Source organism: Solanum lycopersicum, chromosome 5 (genome assembly GCF_036512215.1).
Source record: "Solanum lycopersicum chromosome 5, SLM_r2.1".
Classification (NCBI taxonomy): domain Eukaryota; kingdom Viridiplantae; phylum Streptophyta; class Magnoliopsida; order Solanales; family Solanaceae; genus Solanum; species Solanum lycopersicum.
Window position 1 is genome coordinate 7062383 of NC_090804.1, and position 11584 is coordinate 7073966.

General features: G+C 36.4%; 2 protein-coding genes across 6 annotated transcripts; one reads left to right on the forward strand and one right to left on the reverse strand.

The window, feature by feature from the left end:
• Positions 1 to 388: 388 nt before the first annotated feature.
• On the forward strand, positions 389 to 5956 carry LOC109120362 (beta-arabinofuranosyltransferase RAY1). Of its 5 annotated transcripts, none has more exons than XM_026031098.2 (6): positions 389 to 696; positions 973 to 1316; positions 2243 to 2495; positions 2588 to 3361; positions 3609 to 3855; positions 4290 to 5956. In XM_026031098.2, the coding sequence occupies exons 1-6, from the start codon at positions 622 to 624 to the stop codon at positions 4730 to 4732; spliced, it is 2136 nt and encodes a 711-aa protein (XP_025886883.2). In that variant the 5' UTR covers positions 389 to 621; the 3' UTR covers positions 4733 to 5956. The 5 variants fall into 5 exon arrangements, with proteins under 5 accessions (XP_025886883.2, XP_069153989.1, XP_025886880.1 ...); XM_069297888.1 differs by having other exon boundaries at positions 474 to 696; positions 2594 to 3361; XM_026031095.2 differs by having other exon boundaries at positions 544 to 696; positions 2344 to 2495.
• Positions 5957 to 6904: 948 nt separating this feature from the next.
• On the reverse strand, positions 6905 to 10410 carry LOC101267311 (inorganic phosphate transporter 2-1, chloroplastic). Its single transcript, XM_004239080.5, has 3 exons — positions 9386 to 10410; positions 8067 to 8258; positions 6905 to 7963 (listed from the first exon to the last, which is right to left on the reverse strand). Exons 1-3 carry the CDS (start codon positions 10112 to 10114, stop codon positions 7142 to 7144), a joined length of 1743 nt encoding a protein of 580 aa, XP_004239128.2. The 5' UTR covers positions 10115 to 10410; the 3' UTR covers positions 6905 to 7141.
• Between the last annotated feature and the right edge of the window lie 1174 nt (positions 10411 to 11584).

An 11584-nucleotide genomic window follows, 5' to 3' on the forward strand; every position in this document is an offset into this window, starting at 1 on the left:
AACTTATTTTAAGCCAAAAGTTAAAAGCTGGGGTAGGGGTGTTTTTTTTTTTTTAGCTTATAAGCTGTTTTAAGTTGACCACATTTTTATGTTTTTTCCCTTAATATTTTTATACAATCTTCAAATTACCCATATAACCCTAACATCTCTTTGTTCTATTTTTCCCTTTTCACGTTTGGCATAACAACTTCAGCACTTTTATCCAAACGCATAACTGTTTATTTTAAAAATAAGTTTCAACACTTTCAAAAGTACTTTTTAAAGCTGCTTTTATTAAGCCAATCCAAACGGGCCTTACTCCGTCTAGTCCACTATTCTAAAAATAGATTTTTCACTTTTGACATATCATTTTCTATTTCCATAATGAAGGATTGTAAGTTGAAGTTCCACTTCCAATTTGATAGTTGCATCTGCACTCATTCACTCACCATTAAAATAATAACTACTTAGTGAAGAAACGTTGACCCTTAAAACCTACGGCTGCCTAACGCATAATGCCTCACATGCTTTTAACTTCCCCTTCTCCATTTCCATGCTTTTCCCACGGCGTTGCTGCTGCTGCTGCTATTGTCAACTTTTTCACTTATTATCGACTTTTATTCCCTTAAAGCTCCACAAATCATGAACCCCTTACTTTCACAAACAACAATGAACTCCTTTCAATCTATTCTCTTCCATTATCTCCACAACAAGAAGGTACATTTTCAACAAAGCTTACATCTTTATGCATTTACTACAATCAAGATTCATTTCTTTCTCAATTTTATGCTTTTACTATGCTTATTGCCACTCAACTTCAACAAAGTTTTCAACTTTAATATGCTATTGTGTTCTTTATCCCCTTTCTGTATTTACTATGCTATTATGTTCAACAAAGCTTTTAACTTTATGTATTTACTATGATCTTGTATTCTTTATTCTCAAATAAATGTTGATTTTTCTTTGTCTTCTCTCTTTTGGTGGATTTAACAGGCAAAGCTTCTTGGGTTGTGGTTGATTTGGGTATGGGGTTTTATCTTGATTGGCGTCTCCTTTTATGCTACTCAATTTATGCCATTGCCATCTTATTTTAAAGGTCAGATAAAGAAGACCATGCTTTTCAATGGTGAATTGGTGGATGGTCCTAGTATTACCATATTTACAGCGCCAAGGCCTTTTGTGGGTACTGTTGGGGAAAGACAGGCTCTTGCTATTCGATCTTGGCTTGGCTTGTCACCAGATATTAGTGTTGTTCTTTTCAGCCAAGACTCTTCTGTTTTCTCCTTTGCTGAATTATTCAGTCACAGGGTATCAGTTGAGCCTAACATCGATTTCACGTATGATTGTACTTTGTTTTCTTAGTTAGTCTCTTTTATGCAAGTACTTTTTGTGTTTTCTCTGGGAAATAAAGTTACAAACTATATTAACCATAATAGTCAAATCACCTTGATGGATATGTTTGTTGTTATAGTGGGACGTTTTGGGACTTGACTGTTATTATGGATAAAGTCGAGTTACTTTAATAGGACTATAGGAGAAATGTTCGTTTTCTTTCCCATTATTGTCCGTAAAGTTAAGTTCTTACTTAAACGAGACAAAAGTAGTTTTGTAATTTTACGATTAACATGGATAAAGTTAAGCTCAGTAATCATACCTGAAATTTAATTGTTTTCTTGTTAGTTAGCGATTTTGACACAGTCAATCTGCATAAAAAGGGACTTATCCTGTGCACAAAGTGCTTTTGGTTAGTAAGAGGAGAGTGGGTATATACTGTTTGCAGTATTCCCTTTGCATTTCTGCAAAGAGGCTGGATATAATCTCTGGCACTATGCTGATACTGGAATTTTTTAATGCCAAAAAGTAGGACTTCTAAATTAAGTTTGGTTTTGAACTTGTAATTATATCTCCAATGGTCGTACATGTTTATAAATAACACAAACATTGAGCATACACAGAGAAATAGGATATAGTCACAGTTGTTGGTTAAGTTACTTTATGACAAATGGTCCAAGTTGGTATTTCACCCCTTAGTATCAGGATTAAGCTTACACATTGTATGTAGATTGACAAATGTATTTTGCATCAAACAATAACTTTAGAGCTTAGTAGCTGAATGAAAGAGTTTGAGAAGAGGATCAATTTGGTGATCACTTTGCTAAGAACCAGATTTATTGGGTTGTATGTAAACTTACATTATTTTTGTCAGTTTTAGGTTTTAGTTTTATCTGGAAATTTTGAGCTGTTACTATAATTTTTATTTTAGGTTCCTAGGCACACCATTTTTTCATTCCATGGTTGCAAGGTCAAAAGCATCTTCTTCAGATGTTTCTGTTGTGATTGATCCAAACACTGTACTCTTGTCAGACTTCATTAAAACTATCAGACATGCTCATAGACTTGATCATGATTGGCTCCTTTTTTCTTCATCAAAAAGTGTGCCCCACTTCCCATTTCACTTGGATGCAGATGGAAAACATTGGATCCGAGATGATGGAAGCCGAGTGAAGACCCAAAAGGTATGGTTAAAAAGGGACCATACAATTGATTTGGACAGGATCAGTCTTGACTCTTGAGGAAACTTCTTAATTTGAGTATGCTGTTCCTGTAGTTGCAGGATTTCCTTTCACAAGAATGGGAATGGAACCTTTGTGAGGAAAAAATGCTAATAGCATGGAACAGTGGAGATCTTCCCTTGCATAAAGGAGTCCTTCCCCCTTTTCTATATGGGAAGGGGCTTCATAATCGCTGGCTTATAAATGAAGCCCTGCTATCTGATTTCAGATTTGTTTTTGATGCTAGTTGGGCCATTTCCAATCTGTACCTTAATGACCTTGGCCAGGATTTCGATCGCACCAGTGGCAATTTTCTTGGCCTGGCTACTGGAAAAAGGTTTTGGGAAGTCGCTGGCAATTCCAATTTGGCAATGCTTTATGGATCATTATATTTCCATGAACAGAACTTCTCTAACATATTTAGACTTTTTCAGTGTGGAGGATACTATCTCTTCATAAACTCCGCACAAATGGTTGTTTACCCTTTGAGTTATAAAGGATCATCGAGTTTAGGAAAAGAAGTTATGTTCAAGTCAACAATAGAGAAGAATACTTTAGAGTGCATTGATACTATCAGATCAACTGAGGGAGCTAAGGACTGCTCTGTGAAGAACTACTTGAATGTGTCGATGCCAATTTCACTTTCCTTGTCTTTAGAAATATTACTCTCACTTCGTGCAGACAAAAATAAGACAGTTGTGCTAGCAGTTGTTGGGTATAGTTACAAGGACATGCTAATGAGTTGGGTCTGCAGGCTAAACCATCTCCAGATCTCTAACTTTTTGGTCTGTGCTCTTGACGATGATATATATGAGTTCTGTGTCATGCAGGTAAACTATTTTGTTTGTTAACTAATATTCTCCACGCTAAATGTGATTGACAGGTTAAACCATTGCTGCATCTTAGTAATAGCTCACAAACTTATCTTCCCGCCTAATATGCCTGCCATTTATTATGACTACCTCAATTTCTTGGGAACACTATATGTCTGACCCCATATACAGAATGTTAAGATGTCATCCCCCTCCCTTCTGTTTTACCAGTTACTAAAATACTAAGATGAACTTGTGTTTCTAGGGTCTACCCGTCTTCAAGTATGCCAATCTTGAGACGAAGATCAGCTTTGACAACTGTCATTTTGGCACTGAGTGCTTTCAGAAAGTAACCAAAGTCAAGTCCAGAATGGTTCTGGAGATACTGAAGCTTGGTTACAATGTATTAATGAGTGATGTTGATATTTATTGGTTCAAGAATCCACTCCCCTTGCTTAGCTCGTTTGGCCCTGCAGTTCTTGTGGCACAATCAGATGAATACAAGTTGACAGGTATTTATGTATTTCCCTTTGAAGGACACTATCTTTTTTTTGTTGAATCCTGTGATTTGGAGTACTAAAAAAGTACTCCGTTCTTTTCAATTTGTTTGTCTGGTATTGACTTTTGAAAGTAAAGAAACTTTTGAATCTTGTCCTCTTAATTAAAGATATGTAAATGTACCAAAATGCCCTTTACTCTTGTGGTCTTAGACATGCCATGCAGAAAGTTGAAATAAAATAGTTGCCAAAAAGGAAGGAGACATTCTTTTTAAAACGGACTAAAAGGAAAGTAAGACATTTCAGGGAGTAGTTAATTAGTGGGATTAATTTTCAAGAGGAAGATATCTACTTATAGCATGCTTGTGTGTTGGAAGATAAACTGTTACCTGCCACTTGATTTAAGCTAAATGTCTCTTTATTTGCACATATGTATGGCTCAACTACAGGACCTATAAACTTACCTCGACGTCTGAATTCTGGGTTCTATTATGCTCATTCGGATGCTATGACTATTGCTGCACTTGAGAAGGTCGTGGAGCATGCAGCAAACTCAAATCTCTCTGAGCAACCAAGCTTCTATGATATGTTGTGCGGGGAAGGTGGATATAATCGCATAGATGACAGCAGATGCTTAGAACCTCACACAAACCTGACCGTTCAATTCCTGGACAGAGACCTCTTTCCAAATGGTGCATATAAAGATCTTTGGCAAGAAAGAAATGTGAAGGAAGCCTGCTTGATGAAAGGTTGTTTTATCATTCATAACAACTGGATTAGTGGGAGAAGGAAAAAGCTAGAACGTCAAGTGCCATCAGGGCTCTGGGAGTACGATATGAGCACAAGGATGTGTTTGCAGACCTGGCACAAAACAAAATTTGTATATTTTTGAAACAGAATATACTTGGATACTTAATCATGGAAGACTTTGGTTTTTGCCGGTTGAGGAGAATACAAAGAGATTTTATTGTTGGGGGATATAATTTTCTATTTGGCCTTTGGAGTTATCACTTATCATTTGAGATAATGTTAAAACTCATAATGGCTGGCCTAGAGAAACAAAATATGTTATTATGCTGGAGACTTGTTTATATAGAGATATCTGACAGCAACTACACTCCTAGTTTTCTGTTTCTGATCCAAGATGCTGGTAACTGTTGTAGGGGCCTTCTAATTGCTGGAAATGCTGAAGCTTTGTGGTAACAAGTCAGGAAGAGGCCAGAATACTGACAGAGAATCTGAAAAAAAGAAAAAGTTGAAGGAAACTGATTCTTTTAGCCTGAGTTTGCAACTTAAGGATATCACAGTGCGGATAGTTCATCCTGGTGGGAAGGTAGATATGTACGACTGTGCCATTTCTGCAGCTCAGTTATTAAAGAACTATCCAGGAAGGCATGTAGCTCTGCCAGACTTCTTCAATCGTCCCCATGAATCTCTTCTCACTGCAGATGATATTCTATTGCCTGGGCAAAAATACTTAGTAATCCCGTCTAGTAGTGTAGAGAAACTGAAGCAAAGACACACTCATAAAGCAAAATATCCCACTGAAATCGAGGAGCCTAAGTATGATCGGGAAGTAGTTGTGAATGTAAACGGAGATTGTTCAGAGGACTCTATCACTTTCGCAAAGCACTTCTATGCCTCCAAAGAGAAATGGTCTGGTTGGTTATGGAAGAAAATGCAGCAGGAGAAGAAGCCATTTGTACCTCCTATCCCGACTCTGAAATCATGGAAGGATTCGAGATGGGAACCTAATCTAGAGTCAATAGAGGAGATTTCTCCATAAGTATCCCTTTCACCTGGTTCTCAACCCGTTTAACTAGAACCAAAAACATCTGGTATGTCAATTCTCTTATGCTGTTTTAACTGCAATGGTCTATCTTTTGCTAGGAGAGTTCATGGTCTTCTTGTATCAGTTTTGCAAGATTTGTGTTCTTTTTTCGTTCTTATTTCTTAATTCTTATGAGTCATTACTTTTATTGGTTACAAATGTTACCTGCTGGAAAACAGCTGGACAGACAAGGAAGGAGAAACCTTTGTACTATGTAATATACCACATAAACATTCACAGCTCTGAATATCCAAGAAATAAAAGTATCTTCATTTTTTATAATTATCACAATATTTCCTGTTTAAATTATGCATGCACAGTGTGATCAAATTGGACAACATTAGATTTTAATCATTTTGTCGAAGTTAGACTGATCTCTTTACTTGTATAAAGAACACAGACCCACTATCAGACATTAGTGTGCCTCCTCATTTTCTCGTGTTCCCTGTACTGCCTTCCTTTATTCCACAGACCCACCTCAGACCGTATTTTTCGTTACTCATATGAAATGGCCCTACTACCTGTGCTTTCAGTCTACAACATCTTAATTTTTAGTCTCTTGTTAATTGGTAACTGGAGTGCTAACCTACTGGTCCCAAGTATGTGAACAATGGTTTCAAACTTTAATGTCGAAGATCAGCTACCTGACATGGAAGTAAAATTAGTGGTGAATCTAATATATAAATTTTACGGGTTCAACATCTAAGGTTGTTAGTGTTGAACCCATTATATGTTTAAAGTTATGAGTTCATATCTACTATTTGTTGCTATTTTTGTGAATGTTTACATATATATTTATGCTCTGGTTTTGAAAGTACTAGGTTCAGATGAATCCGGTATCGGTATAAGCTACATTCACTTTTGAGTAAAATACAAAGAAAAAATCACATTTGCTCAAGTCCAACAGAAAATTTAGAAGCTCATGTAGGATCTTTTGGTTCCTGAACCACCTGTTTGTATTACAGTCACCATAGATGTACTTGGGATGCTGTCAATATTATCCTTGGTTTAGTACTCAGGCGTTAGTAAGTGAATTCATGCGCTTTAACTTCTTTATATTCATTAGCTGTAGAGAAAATATCTTTTGAGGCTTAAATATTTTAGAGAAACTTTATATTTGGTGCTACGTCCATTGGCAAATTTTAATGGTTGCTGATATAGCTTGATCGAAACATTTAGTGTGGTCTCGAGAATTTTTGGAAGTTGTTCTATGTTGTAGAATACAGCTTGAGCTAAGACCAACTGAAGCAATAGTTTAAGTAGCAAAATTCATAGGAAAGCAAATTGCTAACAGACAACAAAACAGATTCCTTGTTCTTCGTCCAAACGAATGGACTATCACTCTCTGCTCATAGATCAATGAGGTTAAAAAATTGCAGTTCTCAAATCACGACAGGAAGTCCATCTTTGTGTTTCCTAATTAATCACATACACCGAGAAGTTTGTGCTGCATTGTCTGTTAATTTACACTCAGAGCAAGTATGACAAGAGCTTAGTGAATATCCATGTGTAAATAACAGCAAAGGTAGCACCAGCTGGAATTGTCACTGCCCAGGAAGTTGCAATCTCTCTCACTGTCTCTGCTCTTACACTGTTAAATCCTCGAGCAAAACCAACACCCATGACTGCTCCCACCAAGGTATGTGTGCCTGAGATTGGTAAGCCCAGCTTGGACGCGCACAAAACCACAGATGCGGCTGCAAACTCAGCTGCAAATCCCCTGGTGGGTGTTAATTCTGTTATCTTCTTTCCAATAGTTGCAATCACTCTGTATCCCCACATTGTTAGTCCTGCCACAATTCCAAAGCCTCCCCATGCTAGAACATCATTTGGAATAACAATATCAGCTGCACTGAGCCCACCTTGAAGAATGGATAATGCTGCAGCCAATGGCCCTATTGCATTGGAGACATCATTTCCACCATGAGCAAATGACATGAAGCAGGCTGATAAGACTTGCATATAGCCAAAAACGCCATAAACTATTTTCAGTTGTGTTCCTTTAGGACCTGCAATGTCTGAAAGAAATCCAATGTTTTTAGTGTCAGTAGTTTCTGGTTCTTCTGGTTCTTTTGAACTGGCCTTGGCCAGGAGGTGGCCAAGTTGGCCCCGGATGATCCTGTCAACTGCAAATGCACTAATGGCGCCACAAGTTATAGCCTGGCCAAGAGCTAGATTCAAAGTCTTGCTCAAAGGGAGAGCTACGAAAGAGATTCCAGTGACACCAAGAAAGACAGAAATTGGTGCAGCTGTTGCAGCCGCTTTTCCTGGGTTCCGAGCACTGTACACAAACTATAAAAAGTAAAAGAAACACCAGGATTAGGAATTGCAAGTTGGATTAAGAAAGTCTTGTGACTAGAGCCTGATACAGAGTATGCACATCAGAAGAACATACCCTCCGTATGCATTTGTACACGAGAAAGGACACCACTGCTCCCAGTAAAGGTGAGATAACCCATGAGGAAATTACCCTTGCCAGTGAACTCCAAAAGACTGCACCAGTTCCCCCATAAACAAGACCAAAACCAACCATGGATCCTACAATACAATGTGTTGTGGATACTGGCAAACCATAATATGATGCAACCTGAGCAAGAAAACAAGGAGCTAACCAGAAACTTCATACGAGAGTACTTGGCGAATTGCTAAATGGACAACAGTGTTTCATCTGTGAAATGCATGATCAGATAGATGCAGAGTGATATAATGGAGATTCATCTGAATGAAACATGAAGGGAAGGCAGAGGTTCTAGTTAATACTTATTAGCCATTTTTTGGCAATTATAGTCTAAAAAGTTATTCCGTCGGGCAATTTGTAGTCTCTGTTTCCCATGCAATTTGAACTGAAGTTACATTTGTGTCATGTGAAAACAACCAAGAAGTTACATGTGAAATGTTGATGTTTACTATTTGTCAGCTCGGGCTTATGATCAACATTGATAGTCAAAACACAAGTATTTGTTAATTAATTACTTATGCCATTCCCATAAGAACATAAAATAAAGTTATGTCAAGCACATCTATTAAGTCTATCCATAGTTGATTTGGATAATCTATGCATCATCAGTACAAGGGAGCAATTTGCCTAAGTTGTTCTTAGTTTTATCTAGTGACAAGAAACTCAAGACGACTTAGGGGTTGTTTGAACGAGGGATAATAATCCCGTCATAAAATGCTGGACTATTTTATGGGATAGTCACCAATGTAATCATTCAGCCATCTGGTTTACCAAAAATGGCCGAAGTAGACACTACATAATTTTCTGTTATATTATCCGATATATATGGTGGGATAACTAATTCCACGGATATCCCAATCCATGTGATAACTTAGTCTACCCCAATGCCCATACCAAACAACCCCTTAAAGGTCAGGCATTTCAGTGGGTTTCCCATTCATGTCACTGATTCATTTTTTAGTTTTTATTTACAGTAGTGTTCAGTTGCCTCCCGTAGCGGCTAGAACAGGTTTCCGGTAAGTTCGCTCATCAAAACTTAGGCAAATAGAACAAGAAATCATCTACTGGTTGATCTTCAGGAACTTTTCTGACTTCATTAACCCCTAAGCCACACTTGTGTTAATTAGTACTTGTTTAAGTTCTATATACTTGTGGTATATGTGAAATATACACAATTATGTTACTTGTAAAAGGTACTTGCTACTAACTCTATTTAAAAGCATATTCATCAGTAGTCTATACTAAAGGGAATGCACCTGCAACCATGTCCCTGCAGCAGCCAAGGAAGAAAGCAGACCAGCAAATAGTAAAGTATCTTTTCCTTGGAAAACATTAGCCACAAGAATACCCTTCTGCATTGTATTAGTAACATGTGTTCCCATTAACAGTGCCCCTGAAAATTCAAGAACACCAGCCATGACAACGGCTTGTCGGAGACTCAACGCCCCTGAACCAACAGAAGTTCCCATGGCATTTGCCACATCATTAGCTCCAATATTCCAAGCCATGTAAAAACCAAACAAGATTGTTACATATGACAAAATTTTGTACTTGAATCCCAATCCTTGACCCAATGACTTCATGAAAAATGGCAAAATCAGTGCAGCTAATGCAATGCATATTGATATAGCAGAAGCTGTTCTTGAAGATATATGAAAAGCTTGTGCCATTCCAGGTAACTCATCTTCATCCTCAGAGGAAATAGTATTTTCTTGGTGGGATTTGATTTCAAAGTTCTCACCTTTTTCATCATCTGATTCAGCAAAAGATGATAAAGCAGCAAAAGGGTGTTTAAAGCTGGATTTTTTCAGTCTCAAAAATGAAAAACAACATGTTTGTGGCTTGAGTACAAGAAAATCTTTCTTGGGAAACTGAGTTTCATTGGTAAACACACAAAGCCTCTGTCTTGGAAAGAAAAGATTAGAATTATTAGCTACAAATTTAGTAGAGTTTCTAATAGAACATAAAGAGTAGGAAGAAGTCATGACTTTTCAATTTTTTTTGTTTGTTGATAAAATAGTAAAGTAGAGTAAAAAAGAGTGTTATTGAGGCAGATTCTTGGCCATGGGAGTAATATGAAGATGAAGAATTTTGTGACAGAACAATTTGCATAGTGTGTTTTTGTTCCCAAATGGAACAAAAGCTAAGGGTGAGAATGGATTGGGATGCTAGTTGGTTCTATTTGTAACGAGTGGTGGTCATAGCTTCTCTAAATTGGAATTTCATCAACATGACCACTAGTTTTTCAACTCTAAATGTGACACATTTTTATTTGGAATCTTGTTTTATTACTGATGGTAGGCTATAAATACTAGTTTTTACCTTTTTTCTGAAAATATTATTTACTATTTTTTAATTAAATTTGAAGTAATATATGATGAATTTATATTCATTTATGCATATTTTATTGTGTCATTGTGTAACATGTGTTTTTAAGATAACGGACGAGTTTGAAATTAAAACAAATGTAGAAAGTTTAAACAAGAAAAACTGTCTTTATTATTGGTCGAGAGAGACGTAAATAAAAGAAATTGTTATGATCTTCGAGATGATTGAAGAAAGTTGTACTAATTAAATCATATAGAAATAATCAAATAATGAAATGCTCCAAATAGTAAAATATGTGCTATACAGTAAGAAATTCAAAATTTTCATTAAGAATGTCCGGAAATTAAAAAACATAAATGTAGCCTCGTGAAAGGCGCGTGAACACATTCGTAATGAGTATGGGTTTAGTAGGTGTACTAGTAAGGAAGCGAGGTACTGAGTTTAGCGTCGACAAGGCAAGTAGTGGATCTTTATTATCGAATGATATGGGAGACAGTCAAAGCATCAGTCTCACCATCAACAGAAGAAAAGGACTGATCGACCGTCGTTCAAGATGTCTATTGTTTTTTCAAATTACTGGTACTGGCTTAGAGTGAGAACTCAGTCCATAGCTTTACTTACCAGTTAAAGGGTAAATTAGCTTGCAAATTGAGATAACATTCACAACCCAAGTTGCACAACTCAGTCAGAACCTAATTAGTATATACAAAATTAGTGAAAAACTACATAATTATGCTCACTAATTTAGCAGATTAAGCTTTTATTATAATAAAATAACTTATTTTCTTACACCTTAAACATGTCTTTATTTTGAATCCCATATTTATTTCTGAGGAACACTTTATTAAACATATAAAAGGATATTTTCTTTTTTATTTTTTCACAATCATTGTCTTGACTACAAGAAGATTTTCTCCTTGTTCTTTCATCACATATACAAATTTCGATAATTTGATGGTGAACCTAAAAACAAAATAAATGTTAAGATTAATAATTCAGGTAAATACATTTACCATACATAGAAATTAAATGTTAGAATGATCTTCAAGCTACTAATATTATGTTTATGAAAAAATTCTATCAATCTTTTGATCTAAATCGAGCTTGTAAATTTCAAATAAATAGCA